Genomic DNA, 17,491 nt, shown 5'->3' with positions numbered 1-17,491 from the left:
AGGCCTTTTATTATACAAGTAGTTTAAATTGTTTGTGGTAAAAAGAAAATGCCGATGCACTATGACGAGAATGAAAATCTCTGTGAATGCTGGGGTTTGCATGTTCCCCACCTATATATAACCCTCTCATACTGGTCAGCACTGGGTGAAGATACGTATACTCTTCCCTTCTTTCTGGCAAAGGAGGGATCAGAGTGGACACAGCACCAGGGAAGAAAGCGAGGAGGCCTACCGTGTGGCTCCGGCCTGCAGGCGGAGGAGGGAGCACGGCCATTGGTCTCTGGGGGGGCACTGGCGGCTGCTGCGGGACTTTGCTGGAGGGGGGCCGGTCTGCGGAAAGGCAAGGGCAGTAGGGCAGTGAGATGAGAGCGGAAATGCCACACTGAGATAAGTGTGGATTGTCCCGGAGCAGCTGACCCTGCGCCCGGCTCTGAGCACCTGTGGGCTCTGGAGGCCCCATCCCGCAGACCCCCACCAGTTCCAACGCCGGCCTGCCTGGGTCACTCACACACACATGCGCACACACACCCAGGGGCGCCCCATGCCGCAGACCCCCACCATTGTCAACACCAGCCTGCCTGGGTCACTCACACACACACACACACACACACACACACAGAGCCTCCAGGACAGGGTTAAGTGGGCTCTCATGGTTCATGGGGATTGTGGGTCCCCTCCTTCCCCTCACAAATGCTCTGGGCTGACCTCCCCTGTCACTTCCTCCTTTTGCTCATCTCTTCCCTTAAAGGGAGGGGCCGGTCACCAACTCCTTTTAAGGAATCACAGACTCTTTTTTTTTTTTTTTTTGGTAAGATTTTATTTTTAATTAATCTCTACACTCAGCGTGGGGCTCCAATTTATAACCCGAGATCAGGAATCACAGGCACCACCGACTGAGCCAGCCAGGTGCCCCCTAATCTCAGACTCTGGACTGGTTACTTGGACTTGCTCTGGACAGAAGTTCACAGTATTCGGATCCCACTGAAGTATCCCAGGGCCCAGTTGATAGGCTGGCTATGTCCCTCCCTTTTGGTGGAGGAAAGGCCAGGCCAGGACTGTAACTGAGGGCCTCCTTACACTTTGTGCCCCCCCGGGGCCTCCGTTGCCACACCACAGTCCCAGCCTTGGAGAGGTATTGCTCTTCCACAGAGAGTGGGGCTCTGAACTAGGACACACCTGGTCTAACCTCACGCCTCTACACTCACTGGCCAGCTCTCACTCCTCTGACATGGATCCTTCCAGCTCAGAGCCTCTGCACGGCTGTTCCTACAGTTGAAAATATCCACCCTCACTTCTCCTATCCACCCCCCACTCCATTCAGCTGCTAAATTTCAGCTTAAATCCCATACCCTAAGGGCAGCAAGCCCAGACGAGGCACGAGCCCCAGCCTTATCTCCCGCACTTGCCTCCCTGCGTCTATATCAGTATATATCATATCGTGGTTTAATTAAGTCATTTGTGCCCCATTTGTTTGATGTTACCTCACCCACCGGACGGTGAGTTCTTTTGGGTGAGGACTGTCTTCTTCACTCTGTGTCTCCATTACCAGCACATACGAGGCACTCAACAACTTAATTATCCATTTCTTCTCTGGGCCTCAGTTTCCCTGTATATGAAACAGGCTTGATAATTTTTCCCCATATCACACAGTGTGCTTCAAAACACAAAATGAAATGATAAAGTGTTTGCGAGAGGGCTTGAAAATGGCGAAAGTGTTGTATGGCATAACGGATAAGTGGTACCAATCTTTTTGTGATACAGGTCATCAACTTTCTAGCTGACTCTGAGCCTCGGCTCTGCAAGTGGGCGCAGACTTATTTTCTGTCACCACCGCACCTGGAGTGTAAGCCCCACGAGGTAAGGGCTATAGTCTTCTTTCCTGACGATTTCAAATGTCAGCATTTAGAATGATGCCTGGCTCGCAATAGGAGATCAGTAATTTTTGTTGAATGGAAAAATGAATGAATGAGGGAGAAACAGGCTGATAGGAACAGACCGACAAGAAAAATCTTAAATACTGTTCAAAAATTTTTGAGTCAGGATCCAGCCCCCTCAGTATCGTTCTGTTTACTGTGGCAGTTTGTGGATGGAAGTGCCGTGTATCTAGGAGTTGCTCAAAAGATAGGCAACGGGGAGGCGTTCTTGAGTACCTAAGTAGTACACAAAATGAATTGTTACTGCCAAATACCTTTCGGTGGCAGTTCAGTGCCCGTATCAGCCCCCACAGGCAACAATTTGTCTGTAATATTTAAAATCATTGAGGAGGGCACCTTTTGGGATGAGCACTGGGTGTTGTATGGAAACCAATTTGGCAATAGATTTCATATTAAAAAAAATAAAATAAAATCCTGACAGCAAAGCTCTGGGGTCTGTGTATGGTTATTATCCTATTTCACAGATGAGGAAATTGAGGCCCAGAGAGGTGGAGTCACTTGCCCGAAGCCACACAGCCGGTAAGGAGCCGAGCTGGCGTTGGCGGGCACTTTTGAGCTGCACGGGCGGGGCGGGCTGCCAGGGCCTTACCGATGTACATGGAGTTGGAGTTGGAGAAAGGCTTGGCAGGCAGGATGGAGTTCTGCAGAGCCTCCTCGTCATTGGAGGGCGGTGGCTCATAATCCGCATCGTCTTCCACGGGCGCCCCTTCCTCCTCCTCGTTGGGGGACTCGTAGTCACCCTCGTCCTCCCCCTCCTGATCGTCATTGGGGCTTTCATAGTCATCTTCTTCCTACCAACACAGTGACAGGGACGGCCCAGTTTGTACAGGCTCCGTGACACCCATGTGCCTGCATCGACTCTCTCTCTGCCAGTACTAGGATGGTCACTCCCATTTTACAGGTAAGGACACTGAGGTTGGGCATACAAATCATAGGGCTAGCAAGTCGTGGATTTGGGGTCTCTGTCAAGGTCCTTAGACCACGAGGCGAGTGCATTTTCCTCTGCACCTTTTTGCACAAGAGACAAAAGCAAAAGAAATGAAGAGGACACTGGAAGAGAGGGGTGAGAGAAGCTGGCTCTGTGTGGAGTAAACATGTTTTTTATTCCAGGCATCACCAAGAGGAAGTCTAAACGCCTGGAGCATTTGTGATGCCGCTGGTTAATTGTCAGTTCTGTCTTAGTGTGCCTGTGCTCCAAACATTTCTTCTCATTATAATCTAGTGCAGTGTTGAAGGCCATGCTAATGGGGAAACCAGATAACCAAAGCCTGTTAATTAGAAGGCAGATTAAATTGTGTCTGAAAGGGGAGAGTCAGGGCTGTGCTATTCTCTTTGCTGAGAGCTGAACGTATGGAAACACCAGCCTATTATTCATGACATCTGACACTGAGTTTAAAGCTGATCTTTTGGAAGAGACTCTCTTTCTAAATTTTAAACTTTCTGTTGTATTTTATGTGTGCTTCTTTGTGGGCCTCAGGGAGAGTGAGCCCTGGGGACTGAGTGGTTGCCTTTGAGGTAGCTCATGAAAGCGGACAGTCACCGTAATGGTTTCCCAAGCAGAGGTGGCACCATCAGCCACCGAGCAACACATGCCTTATCACTCTCATGCCAAAGTCAGGTGGGTAATAAACGAGCCCAGGGCAGTTCTCTAAAGTCAAGGGCAGCGTGGAAAGAAGCAGCAGGAAGTCGCATGTTGATGAGGAAAGGTGTGAAATCCTCACAGCTTTGCTAAGTGACATAAGAAAGACTGTCTTCATTGTTCTATTGAAAGACTGCTGTGTTCATGTTTGATAGAGGAATATTTTTTTAAAATATGGGAAGGAAAAGTGAGGTTGAGTATCTTCCTGAACTCTGAGAAAGTCTTCATGCCATCTTTTGTGTTCCTGTAACTTGAGAGCAGGGGATGGAACCCCTGAGTCAGGGAACTTGGGAATAGTGGCCTCCACCACTCTCTGGGCCCTACCGACTGCCCTTGACTGACAGAGGAATCCCTAGATTGTCTCAGCCTGCACCCCTCAGCCTCATTGCTCCTGCTTTGGACCAGCCTTTACCCTGGAGGTCTTTCTCAACAGCAGACTTTTCCTCTCACTTTGAGAACAGTGGGTTTCCCCCATGATTTGTCTCCTAAATGTGCATATGCATTCCTAATCATATTCTGCCGTGTGTATGTGTGATCTATGCTGTGAAGTGCTCACAGAAGTGGGTTCTTTATCTCTACCCCACCTGCCCCATGCCCTGTGCAGGCCTGGGTATGTATTGGAACGCATGAGTGTTGAGGCAGCACTCATGGAAAGCCTCTGTTCATGAAGAGGGTGAAGGACACTAGCCGCAGGCTGGGCTCCCACCCAGAAGGGACCAAATGCAAGCAGTGGCCAAGATGCAGCTTCTGTGCAAAACTGTAAATGGTTTAGGTGAATCTCTGGTCTATTTTCCCTTTTGTACAAAATAAATCTGTCCAATTCCTTTGACTTCATGTAGAAAGCACAGACTTAGCTAGCATTTTTCAAATTCTGTGCTTCCTTTTGCCAGACTCCCAACAGGACAAGGAATGTTTTATCTGCTTCCTGAAGGCACTGAGGCAGCTGCTTACCAGAAAGACCACTAGACTGAGGGTCAGGCCACCTGGGTCCCAGGCCTGCCTGTAATTAGCTGTGTGGCTCTACATAAGTCCTGTTCTCCACTGGGCCCAGCCGCTCCCTCTGTAGAATGAACACAGTGGGCTATGGGCCATAATAGCATTCTTAGCTAGAGCCCAGCTTCATGCAGTGACAGTGGATGCAGTGTTCTGGGAAGAGGACATCCAGAGTTCCTCAGACTCTCCAAGGGGTCACCGTGACCCCTCAAACATAAAACCCAATTGGTTTGGACCTTCCCTGAGGCCTTTTTCGGGCTAATAATTGATTCTGAAATCTCTTTCCTTCTGTTTCACCAGTGGGGACTTAAGTCTATAAGAAAAGCTATTTTTAAAAAATGTCTTAATGTTTATTTATTCTGAGAGAGAGAGAGACAGAGAAAGAGAGAGAGAGTGAGCAGGGGAGGGGCAGAGAGAGGGAGTCAGAGGATCCCAAGCAGGCCCTGCACTGATATGCAGAGCTCAATGTGAGGCTCGGACCCACAAACCGTGAGATCAGGACCTAAGCCAAAATCAAGAGTCAGACACTTAACCGAGCCATCCAGGTGCCCCTATAATAAAAGCTATTTTAAAGCTACTTTAGTGTAGACCGCTTAGGGGAGGGAGTTGGGGGAAGGCCCTGCTGTGGGGGTGATAATAGTTAATAACAGTATGATCTGTGAACTGCAGTCCATGGGCCAAGTCCGGCCCACCATCTGCTTTTGCAAATAAAGGTTTATTGGCACACAGCCAAGCACAACTGTTCCGATATCATCTATGGCTTTTTTTGTGCTACAAGAGCAGAGGTGAGTGGATGCGCTGGAGGTCGTGTGGATGGCAAAGTTGGAAATATTTACTATCTGACCTTCATAGAACATATCTTATGTGCCCTCCCCCTGCCGCCACCAGCGGGGATACTGGCATCTTGTTAGAGGCCTTGCTCGTTTTGGCATTGTGTTAGTTCCTTATTACAAAGGTGCTCTGGAAATTTCTGTAAGGGTGGAAGACGAGCCCACACTGTACTCACAAAGGATGACCAGCCCCCGTTGTCTTCTTCATGGCATTCTGTGAAAGGAGGTAACACCATCATCAGTACCAAAGGAAGCCTTTAGCAAAAAAGGCAGAGCAGCACCCCATCTGATGTGTTCTCACCCCCCTGTCCATCCCAGGCTTCCATCCTACCTTCGATGTACCTGGGGGTTAGTTTAGCATCAGCTCTAGAGTTTCTACCTGAGCAGTTCATCCTACCAGAGGGAAGAAGTTGTTCTCAACCTTTCACTACGTAACAGTCACTGGGGACCCATCCCTAAAGCCTCTGATTCAGCAGGACTGGGTGGGGCCCAGGGATCTGCCCTGTAACACGGTACAATTTAACAGTTGAAAACTGCTTTAAAGACCCAGAAGCAGGGGCACTGGCTTCACTCAGGTGCTCAGTCAGAACCTGGGTCCTCCTATGCCTTGCCACAGAGTTCTTCATTTTAGATATGCAGAGGGTCCCAGCTCAGCAGGGGCCAAAACCCAGGTCCCTGGCATAGTAAGATCTCTCCTGCTCTCCATTTGGACCCAAACCTCTCTCTGAGTGAGAACTGCCTGGCAGGCAAATGAGTAAGACCAGCAGACAGAAGGGAAGTATCTGTCACCTCCCAACGCATCACTCTTAGCCCTGACACCTTTACCTGTCTCTTCAGGAAACCGCTGGACTTGGGGTCTGCAAAGGCAAATGGCATTGCGTTAATGGTACTGCTGATATAGGGGCATTTCCCTCTTCCCTCAGTCCAGCCCTACAAGAGCAGCTCCCAGCAGGGGGTGTGTCTCCCCACCCAAGACTGGTGTCCTTGTTGCTTAGCTACCCGGGCCAGGCTGTCCGAAAATTCTGGAAACGATCAAAGTCACATTGGTGGTGTAACTGGGGGCTTGTGACTGTCTGACTTTCCAGGGGAAGTTTCCCTGAAGTCCCAGACCCAGGGGCAGGATGTAAGTCAGAGAAGGGAAACTCTCCATCCCTTCCTGGGCACCAGCTTCAAGCCCCTGGGACTGAAGGAGTGTCACATATCAAAAATTTGGGCAAAAACAGTCCTGTGCCTTCCATTTAAGGTTCAGCTTGGGTTTGGAAATTCTTTGGGTTTCGTCACAGTGACACTGGGCCCTTGGCTTCCCCACTCACTTGCGTGTGAAAATACTCCTTCTTTCTTCATTCTTGTTGATTTCTTGACTTAACTTACTGAGAATCCTAGGAGATGAATGACAGATAAGGTGACTAAATCATCCTCTGTCCCTCCAGCCAAACCTTCCCATGAGTCTTGGAGTTCCCTTATCTGTGTAATCTCAGACATCCTGGCCAAGCATGACCAGCCTCCTCTGGCCTCCAGCCAGTCCCCTCTGCAGGGGCCTCTGCTCCTCACTTCCTCCCAGAACTTGCCAACTTCATCCCCTTGCAGTCGCTGCTCCTGTGCAGGAGGCCCTCTGTGCTGGCTCACCTCCTCAGTGAGGCTCAAAGACCCTCTGTGAAAACTAGTCAGCTCTCACCTGGCTCCCCTTCTCTGAAATCCTGTAGCCTTGCCACCTGGACACGACTACCGTGTACTTTCTTGTCTTACTGCTCCTGGGGCTGAGGTCCCCTGACGCTTGGCTTAATGTCCTTGTGGTGATGGCAGGCCTCCAGGAACCCTTGAACCATCTGATACCTGGAGGAACCAGCTGCTTGTCACAGAGCATGACGGGAGCCCTGGTGAGCTGTTCTTTGGCCTGTATCTCCTTTTATTCTCCCCTCTCTGACTCCTCAGTGACATGGATTTTCATAAAATTTGGAGAAGCATTTCCAGTCAGGGCACATCTTGCAAAGTGGGAGACTCCTTGATTCATCCATGTCCCGAGACCAACCTCGGCCAGGAACCTTGGAGATACTCTTAGTCCTTGGGGGTTGGGAGCTAGCAAATCCTCAAACTCCAGAACAGAGAGGGCTTTCACAAACAGGACTGCACCTCCAGCACACCCTAGCAGTAAGTGTCCAGTCCGTGGGGTCTCTCAAATCTCCAGTACAGGAGACTCCAGCCTCCCTTTGCACCCACCACTGAGACCAAGAAAGCCCTCATTAGTAAACAGGTTCAGTATTTCTGAGAGATTTGGGGACAACTGGGAGGAGCCTCAGAGATGATCTAATTCATGTCATTTTTTAGATGAGGCCACAGGGGCACCTGGGTGGCTCAGTCAGTTGAGCGTCTGACTTTAGCTCAGGTCATGATCTCGTGGCCTGTGAGTTCGAGCCCCGCGTTGGGCTCTGTGCTGACAGCCCAGAGCCTGGAGCCTGTTTCAGATTCTGTATCTCCTTCTCTCTCTGCCCCTCCCCTGCTCACGCTCTGTCGCTCTCTCTCTCAAAAATAAATAAATAAATTTATAGATGAGGCCACAGAGGCTCAGACAAAGGAAGGGATTGGCCAAAGGAGTGGGTTAGTGATAAAGCCACCCCCTCCCGGAAAACACATCTGCCCCAGAAGCCAGGCTCCCTGATTACCAGGGCAGCATATTTTTAACATCCCACAACCTTGTGTTAATTTTCATTATGCTACAAGCTTCCCAGGAGCCGACACAATTGAGCCTGTGGCCCATCCAAGAATGAGCCAGTATCTACATTCCTTCTGTTAAGTGACCATCTCAAGGTAACTAGTTTGGACTAAAACAAAATAGCTAAGTTGGCAAAGGTGGTCCTTAGCATCCACTACCACCTGCTTCCCTCATCATGCCCCCAGTCTCCCCAGCCCCCGCTTCTCTGTGGTCCCAGGACACTGCTGCTCTCAGCCCTTCTCCCTCATTAGAATGACAGGATAAATTTTATAAACACACTGGGGACTTAAGAGGACGGAGGAGAGAGGGCAATGTTCCGTCCTCCACTGTAATGTCACTGTTGGGATTTCACACTGCCCGGACTGGGAAGATGCTTTAAAGCAGGGGCGGGGACTTCACAGTGGCCTCCTGATTACGCCACCGGAGCACCTGTGACACTCTTCTTTTGCTTCCTCTATGCGATTATCTTGAGAAGCTGATGGGATTCCCTCTCCACCCTCGTTGGACAGGTGGGACGGACGGCTCCCACAGAGCCACAGGGGGAGGCTTGCTGGTACCCTGCCTCCTGGCCGGATCCGGCAGTGGTGGCCACAGCAGCCACTCCCATGCAGGCACGCCTTCATTCAACAATATGCATTGAGGGCCTTCAGAGTGCCAGCACCTCTGCTGAGAGCTCAAGAAGCCTCACTGAATAAAGCAAAGGCCCATGATCTCACGGAGCTTACGTGCTAGTGGAGAGGGACGGATAAACAATGAACATTTAAGGAAGTGAAATTCTAAGTATTGTGTATAGATACATGCAAGGGAGGTGGGGGCTGGGTGAGGGGGCAGGAATGCACGGGTAGGGTGGGGTTGCAATTGAAAATGAGCAGGCCTCCCCACAGAGGTGACATTTCAGCAATGACCTGAAGAAGGGGGGACTAGGCCGCCCCTCAAAGTGCCCGTCCAGCAGTGCTTGGTAGGCTCTGACTAGCCCACACAGCTGCTTTGGTCCTGAAAAGACCTGCTCTCTGTGGTGTCTCTTCTTACCAGTATCTTTAACAGCCAGGCTAGAGGCTTCTGGGGCTCTAACTGGCTAAGGAAGGAAATGTCAAACCGCAGGCCCTGACAGAAGAACTGCAAAGAGGTGACAGAGAGCAGAGCAGGGCCCGCCCGGCCGGCTTGCAGCAAAACATGGGCTCCCAGGGTCCTCCTATTTTGACAGGCATCAAAGGGCACCTTCCAAGCCAGCCGGGACCACTACTGAGGGGTGGGTGGGCAGGTGGCAGTGCTGATGGACGGGGCAGGTGCGTGGAAGCTGTGTGTGAACCTTCAAAGTTGTCCCCCACTCTCACACCCTCGGAGAACCACGTGACAGTGAGTGGCCGGAGGTGACTCATTCCTCCTCCTCCCCACAAATGCCAGGCCTCACTCAGCAGCAGGGCTGGGTGGCGGGTAGACATGATTCTCTCTGCTTTACCTTGTTTTAGGGATAAACTGGCTGCTAAATTGGGGCTGAACCGTCTGACAGGAAGTCAAGCCTTGTAGCAAGGTGCTTCCAGCACAGTTGCAGCCCTAGCTTGCTGCGAGATGGGGGCCAGTCTTTGACTTCTCAGCCACAGGCCTTTCCTGGTGATGTTAGAAGACAGAGTGTGGGTCTCTGTCCCGAGTCTGACTGCAACGTCCTGCCCCATAAGCAGTGCCTACTAGATGACCACGGCAAGGCATTTGTCCTCCCTAGGCTCCAGTTCCTCAGCAGCAAAATAAGAGGGATAGCCCTGGTTAGGGAATCCAGACCAGCTTGACTGCCAGAATTACATGGGTGCACCTGCTATAAACACAGATTACCAGCTCACTGTAGACTTAGCCTATCAGAGCCTACATGGGGGAGGCCTGGGAGCAGCGATACCAATGAGTTTCCTGGGTGACTCCTACAGTCTCAAAAGGTAGTGAAATCAATCTTGTTATTCTTTGTGTTCTTGGAACTTTGTTTTTAATTTTAAGGAGGAGGAGAAGGATGAGGAGAAGGAAGAAAGAGGAGGGAAAGGAGGAGCTGGAGGAGGAGAAGGAAGAGGAGGACATGGAGGAGGAGATAGAGGAGGAGATGGGGGAGGAGGAGATGGAGGGAGAGAGGAAGGGGGAGGATGGAGAGGAGCTGGAGGAGGAGGAGATGGGGGAGGAGGAGGAGGAAGAGATGGAGGGAGAGGGGAAGGGGGAGGAGGGAGAGGAGCTGGAGGAGGAGAAGGTGGAGGATGAGGAGGAGGAGATGGAGGGAGAGGAGACAGGGGAGGAGGAGATGGGTGACGGGAAGATGGGGAAGGGGGAGGTGGGGGAGGGAAAGAAGAGGAAGGGGGAGGTGGGGGAGGGAAAGATGGGAAAGGGGGAGGTGAATGAGGAGGAGGAGGCGATGGAAGGAGAAGAGATGAGAGAGGAGGATGTGGAGGAGGAGAAGGTGGAGGAGAAGCTAGATAAGGAGGAGATAGAGGAAGAGATGGAAGAGGAGGAGAAGGTGGAGAATGTGGAGGAGGAGGTGGGGGAGGAGGAGGAGGTGAGGGAGGAGATGGGCTCCCTTTCAATGGTCCCTTGTGCTTTATCAAGGACAAGTGGAGGCCCACTCCAGGTTTTGAAATCAACTTTGCTGGTCACAGAGAAGTAAGAAGGACAGTATAGAAAGAAAGGCAGGCAGAAAGGGGAGGTAGGGAGGAAGCGGAGTAGGATAGAAAGTACCAGATCCCATAGAACACAGGAAGAGGAGACGTCCGTCCAGGAGCAGTCCCTCTGTGTGTCCTATATTGTGGCAGGTGCTCCTGTGGCGTTCACAGGCTTATAATACAAATGCATTTGTTTGCCTCAGCTCCCCCAGGAAGAACTTGAGAGAGCTTTCTCTCTCTCTTCCAGGCCCTCCCACAATGGAAGCCTTGCTCCCTCGACTCTGATTCCAGAGGGCACACTGGTGCCTCCCAGCAGAACACATTCCCAGGCCCAGAACAGGAGAAGCCTTTTTGCTCAGCTCTGTCCTCTCCTACAGCCTCATCTCCAGCTCTCTGCCTGTCACTGCCTGCCTGTCCTCTGTCCCCGTGTCAGCCCCTCCCCCAGGGCACCCAACACACATTCACACTCTCCCTCTGGCTCTTGCTCTGCTTTTCATCCTTCTTTTTAAACTTTTTTTTTAATGTTTATTTATTTTCGAGAGAGAGACAGAGTGTGAGTGGGGGAGGGGCAGAGAGAGAGGGAGACACAGAATCCAAAGCAGGCTCCGGGCTCTGCGCTGTCATCGCAGAGCCCGACGTGGGGCTTGAACTCATGGACCGCGAGATCATGACCTGAGCTGAAGCTGGTGCTTAACCGACTGAGCCACCCAGGCACCCCTGCTTTTCATCCTTCTTTAAAGGATGTTCCACTTCTAAGGGTCTTCCTCCTTGAACCAAGAGCCAAACCTCTGGAAGGTCTGTCCTCGTAACTTGAAAAGCCAGGTGTGGGTCCTGGGACTCAGGAAGGTGCCTTTTGCCACCATCTCCGGCCTCAGGAGAGAATCGCGTATGGGTGGGAAGCAAAAGTTGGAGGGCCTGGCGTGGTCTCCCCACTTCTCAGCCTTGGACCCCCCGATAAATTTACATGTAGTATTTTACTTGGGCTTCACAATTATTTTGTGGTAGGCAAATTAAATTATTCCCATTTTTACCACCCAAGAAAGTGAGGCGCTAAGAGAGGCACTTGTCAAGGGCCACGTGAGCAGTTTTACTGTGGGGCTGATCTAGGAAGTCAAGTTTCTGTACTTGCTTTCGGGGAGAAGGAGTGACGTCAGTTGAGAGGAGGCCCTTCTCATGTGGGGAGGACTGGCTACCTGGTCAGGGATTAGCCAATGAATGTGAGAAGGAAGGAGAAGGGCAGACAGCCTGTCATCCTGGCAATTCTGTTAAGGCTTGGTCACATTCTTTAAGGAGCACAAGAAGGCCTATTTACCGCTGGGTCCCTCCCTCCGGCCTGCCTCCGTCCTCTTTCCCTGTCTGCTGTATCTTAGGTATGCTGTCTCTGCTATGAGGAGTCCGACAGCTTCATCAGGAGGGTGGACGAATAAACAGGTATTACCGCATCACCCCTCTGATGGGATCTTAGCTTTTTCCCAGCCTAATTCCACTATCGGTAATGGGTACAGTGGGAACTCATGATATAAAGAGACTCATCCAACACCTATCTGTTGCATACACCGTGACCCCATCACTCCCTTCTCCTTATCTTTTAGTTTATACTATGGATTTAAATATAAAATTCATAAAATTTTAAAAATAAACTCCAAACAGGCATCATCAGATTTTAACCTGTCTTCTATTGATTTAACCAGATAATGCTCAGCTATGCCATGGGTCTTAAGCTCATCCCTATAAGGGAAGCTTTGTTGTTTTATTTAAAAACTCTCCTCCATTACAGCATCCAGGGTGTCTCTGGGAGAAACTGTCCTAGAGAGTAGCTGGTACTGTATTTGCAAACAAAGCCTTCCTCACCAGAATCTACCTTCCTACACATCTATTTAATAGAGTTTTCTTTTTTCTTTTTTTTTAAGCATGGGAGAAGAAAATCAAGATATTCAGAGGAGCATAATCTTGTTTTGGTCTGCTGTACATAAACACAATTTCTTTCCCATAGCCCTTCAGGGTAATGATTATGGCAAATGAACCTATGTACAAGGGAATGAAACAAATCAGCATTGAATATCTATATGCATCCAGGGCACCACCAGGCAGCTTACATGGGCTGCCTCCTTTATAACCCAGCAATGCCTGAGAGTTAGTTCATTTCCCTTCTACAGATGAAACAGGCACAGAGGGTTGACGGGATTTCCCCCAGGTCCTATGGCTGGTGGGAGGCAGAGCCCACTTTGGAACGTGGCTCTCCCTTGCTCCAAAGTCCATGCCTTTCTAGTCTCTAATCCTCCCCCTTTCGCAGGATAGAATGATTAGTAAAAACAGAATGGTGCTCATTGGGATTTTCCATAAAATAACAGGAATAGCTAACACTTCTTCAGGGCATATTATTATTTCCTCTAACCTTCCCACTAACTCTTTGAGGTAGGTTTTATTATTATCCCCATTTTACAGATGAGGAAGCTGAGGCTCAGGGAACTCAGATAACTTGTCCACAAACTCACAGCTGGTGAATGGAAGAATTGGGTCTCAAGTAGTCAGACCTCAGAGCCTGTACTTTTACTCACTAAGCTCTTCTGTCTGCCTGTTTATACCTAAAATTATAACCTTTAAAAGAGTGAGTTGCATGGTCACATTCCTTTATTTTAGAGACTGGGAAAGTGAGAGTAGACTAGGGACTCTTCCCAGGCACAGAGCTCATTAGAAGTAGAACTGGGATTGGTGCTTCTTATACACGTCTGCCAAGAGGAACAGTCACGCTTAGAATCACCAAATCAGGGCAGCAGGGACCTTCCCTAGATGCCTCCCTCACTACTCCCCATTCACCTTCGTGTTCCACGGGCAGGTCCATAGCTTGTCTGGGGCACACATGCACACGTTGGAGAGGGATTTTGTTTCAGTTTTCAAATAGCTAAAGGAATACCCCAGCCCTACCGCACCCGCAGCGTGTGAGTGTTTACAATCCGCCTTGCACGCTAACCGAAAACCACTTCTCACCCCGCCTCCTTCTCCAAGCACTCAGGCATAGCTCCAGATATCAACTGAGCTCAGCCTTAAAATAAAAAAGGATCTTCCAAGCTGAAAGGGCCTTCCTTATCTCTTTCCTTCCACCGCTCTGATTAAATCCCCTCTGGCCTGATCCCTGCGTCTTCAGGGGCCACAGCCCTCGCTGAGGCTCCTACCTCATTAGCAGGGTCATGGCCATCACCCCCTAGCTGGCTGTCATGCCACAGGCTGGGCCCTCCATCTTTCACACTGGCTAGAGAAAGCCAAGACACCAGCTTTACCTTCGCGTTCTCCCTGTTGCACTCACCTCCACACCCCTCCTAGACTCCTTAGGATAGCTCACAGGACCCTTCTAAACTGTGACTAGTCACTGCAGCCTCTTTGTTTTGTGCCCCCATGTGCATGCCCCAGTTGCTCTGGCCCACTTGTAGTTTCATTAAACTCCCTGGTGCCTGTGCCTTGGCAATATAGTCCCCATTCCTAGAACGTCCTTCAACCCATTCTTTATCTGACCATTCCTGGTATATGTCAAGACCCAACTTAGCTTTCCTGCCTTCCCAAAGTCTTCCCCAAATGCCAAGGGGAAAACGACTCCTGCCCTCCTACTCCCGGTGAACGTGCCCATGCATGTGCCCCAGCACCGTTAATCAATCATGGTATGATTGCTTTGTATATCTGACCCTCCCACTAGAATGTGAGTGTCCTGCAGTGGGGATTCTGTCCCTTATGTATTTGTAGCCTGAGTAATTAACAAGGGTCTGACGTTAAATCGGCGTCTAGTAGCAGTTCATTAAATGAGTGAAGTATTAGTGTTGTATGGGGACCAGGAGATGCAAACTCAACTGCTCTCAAGGACCAGGTATATATATATATATATATATATAAATATATATTGCATAAAATATATATTGTATAAATATATACAAAATACATATTGTATAAATATATACTATATATATTGTATAAATATATCCTATATATATTATATAAATATATTGCATAAATATATTTTATTACATATGTTTATTATGTATACTAAGAATATATTACATAACACGGAGATTTCTAGTGCCTTTTGATAAGTTCAAAGATGGGACATCATCAGGTCCATACAGACTGGCACGGAGTGGCTGCAGCTCTCTTGGGAGGGAAAATATTCCGATTTTCCACAATCTCCACCACTCCCTAATTCTTCACCGACAACGCGGCTTAGTGCTGATGACCTCTTTTGACACCATAATTGTGCTATTATGTTTGTGATAGTGGAGAAATATTTCTTCATACTCATATTCTATTCAAAGGTGGTAAAATGAAGGAGAAATTGATAGGACTTTGTATGGCTCAAGACGGCCCATTTTACACATTTATATCTCCTGCCTGGCTCGGGTAAGCTTTTGAGTCCGGAAGACCCTTGCTAGAGGGATGAAAACACACGACGCAAAGCGCGTGATGCATCTTCTCCCGTCCGCACCCACCCCAGACCTCAGCAACGCGTCACGCTCTCCCTTCCTCAGGATTCTTCTCAGTACAGTGGCCCCGGCAGCCATTCCCAAGCAACAGGTAGCAACAGACAGAATGATGTCCGTTGCCACTCTTCATCGGGTCCAACTCTCTCATGGCCAAGAGCTGGAGACTGTGGTCCAGAAAGCTTAAGCAATCACTGATCTGATGATGATGCCCTCGTGGAACGGATCTCGTGATGCCAGTGCCCAAGCCACCCCACAGGGAGAGAGGAAATGAAGACATGGCTCACAGTCAGGCTTGGCTTTGGCAAGAGCTGCCAACACACCAATTGGGCTGGATCTGTTACTTTCTTTTTTCTTTCAACTTATCAAGTATCACTTCTCTCTCCCGTGCCCTGCACTTGCCTCTCTATAGCCTTCCTGTTCACTTTCCTAGTTCAAACCAACCGTGACAGATTAAGTGACCCAGCTATCCCTGGACTATGTCCCATTCCAGCCTCGGTTCCCCAAAACACTCAAGGAATCGGGGGGAGTACTTACGGCACCCGGAGCTTAGGGAACTTCTGGATGTCATTTTCTGTCAGGTTCTGAAACGAAGACACGGGCAGGTTACAACCCACAGGAGGGGCCTTGGGCCAGGTGAGGAGAGGGAGGTGTGAAACAGGGAGCCGTGGGCCTTCAGCTGAGTGAAGGGTACACCTCCCCCACCTACCCAAAGCCCAGCTTCCAGATGTTGCGTGAAAACCTGTGGGCCTGGTGTTGCCGCGTCTACGTTTTCAAAGGGAATACCCAACCCTGGATTTTAGGTGAAATTTCCTGAGTTCGAAATATCGACAAATAACTTTAAATGAAGCAAACAAACAACCACACACCGTGAGAGCTAAACTGTGAAGCCAAACCACTCGTCTCGTGAGCCGAATTTGGCCACACGCTGTGACCTCTTGCCTAGGCTCTTACCCCAGACTTCAGGGTCCCTCTCAGTTTCCATATGCAGGAGCTGTGAGAAGCCAGCCTGGAGAAGGAATCTATGCCCTGATACCAGCAAAAGCCTCTCTCATCAGGGTTAGTGGTAGGATTCAATAAAGAGGCTTTCCTGAGGGAACAGAGAAGGGAAAGGAGAAAGGAACTCATATTTGTGAAGAACTGACTCTGGGCCTCTGCCTTGCTAGCACCTCGACTAATCTTCACATCAGTCCTGTGATTTAGGAAGTATCAGCGTCCCCATTTATAGGTGAGAAAACCGAGGCCCTGGGATGTTGACGGAATTTTAGCTTGTGGGTGATGGAGCTGAGACTGGAAGCTTGCCCTGTGGTATCTGCGATCGATTTTCTCCCTGCAAATTTCTCTCTTCCCACATCTGATCCCTTTGAGGGACCCGCTGGCCCATGCTGGAGGGGAGGAGTGGGGGGAAGGGTAAGAGAAGAAGGTGCCCTGGAGGGAGGAGGAGAGGCAGGGTGCCGATACTGGAAACAGAAAAGAGGTGAGCACACTTTCCATGGGATGAATGCTGAGACAGAGAAGGGCATCCACTGGCATTCTAACTGAGGCTAGAGAACCAGGTGGTTATGGTGGAGGCTCTGAGTCAGGCTGGATTTGCATCTTGGTTCATCCACTTAACAGCTGTCTGATTTGGGGCACATAGTTAGGCTCACTGAGCCTCAGTTTCCTTCTCTGTAAAATAGGAATCATTATACTAATAAGAGCCACCTTTCAGGGGTGGTGAGCACTGAATGAGATGATGCGTGTCAGGTGCTTGGCTCAGTGCTTGACACGCCCTATATGAATAATAAACCCAATGTGAATAATTTGTGTGAAAATAAATAATAATTAGCTGGGGTCTGGCTGGCTCTTGGAGGTTTTTGCTTCTTCTGCTCTGGGCTGGGAGCCTGGCAGGTTGTTTGCCTCCTATGGGTAAGCACTGGGCATGCTCCCCTTTGAGCCCAGTGGCACAGGGCTGGGGGCATCTTAGCAGTGTGTTTATTGGGCCCATCTGCTCCAGCTCTCGGACCCAGGCCCCTCAGTAAACCTGGCAGCAGGGTTGGGGCCGGAGTTTGCCCAGAGTCCTGAGACAATCAGGCTTTTTTTTTCTTTGCAAGTTTTTATTTAAATTCTAGTTAGTTAACATACAGTGTAATATTGTTTTCAGAAGTAGAATTTACTGATTCATCCCTTACATATAACACCTGGTGCTCAACAGGACAAGTGCCCTCCTTAATACCCGTCACCTAGTTAGCCCATCCTCCACCCACCTCCCTCCATCAACCCTTAGTTTGTTCTCTATCATTAAGAGCCTCT

At 49.7% G+C, this 17,491-nt stretch overlaps 1 protein-coding gene across 3 annotated transcripts in view; it reads right to left on the bottom strand.

Moving 5' to 3' along the window:
- The window catches only part of LCP2 (lymphocyte cytosolic protein 2), a 45,669-nt gene that overhangs the window by 18,909 nt on the left and 9,269 nt on the right, over nucleotides 1-17,491 (bottom strand). The window contains exons 3-8 of one of the 3 annotated variants that reach the window (XM_049647796.1): nucleotides 15,737-15,783; nucleotides 6,710-6,775; nucleotides 6,222-6,253; nucleotides 5,573-5,610; nucleotides 2,524-2,725; nucleotides 233-330 (exon numbers count right to left, since the gene is read on the bottom strand). In XM_049647796.1, coding sequence (XP_049503753.1) covers nucleotides 233-330; nucleotides 2,524-2,725; nucleotides 5,573-5,610; nucleotides 6,222-6,253; nucleotides 6,710-6,775; nucleotides 15,737-15,783 — 483 coding nt within the window. Of the gene's footprint in view, nucleotides 1-232; nucleotides 331-2,523; nucleotides 2,726-5,572; nucleotides 5,611-6,221; nucleotides 6,254-6,709; nucleotides 6,776-15,736; nucleotides 15,784-16,153; nucleotides 16,290-17,491 lie in introns of all 3 variants that reach the window. The other 2 variants (XM_049647798.1, XM_049647797.1) reach the window with 2 other exon arrangements.

Source organism: Panthera uncia (assembly GCF_023721935.1).
Source record: "Panthera uncia isolate 11264 chromosome A1 unlocalized genomic scaffold, Puncia_PCG_1.0 HiC_scaffold_17, whole genome shotgun sequence".
NCBI classification, from domain to species: Eukaryota; Metazoa; Chordata; class Mammalia; order Carnivora; family Felidae; genus Panthera; species Panthera uncia.
This window is presented reverse-complemented; position numbering and strand designations above follow the sequence as displayed.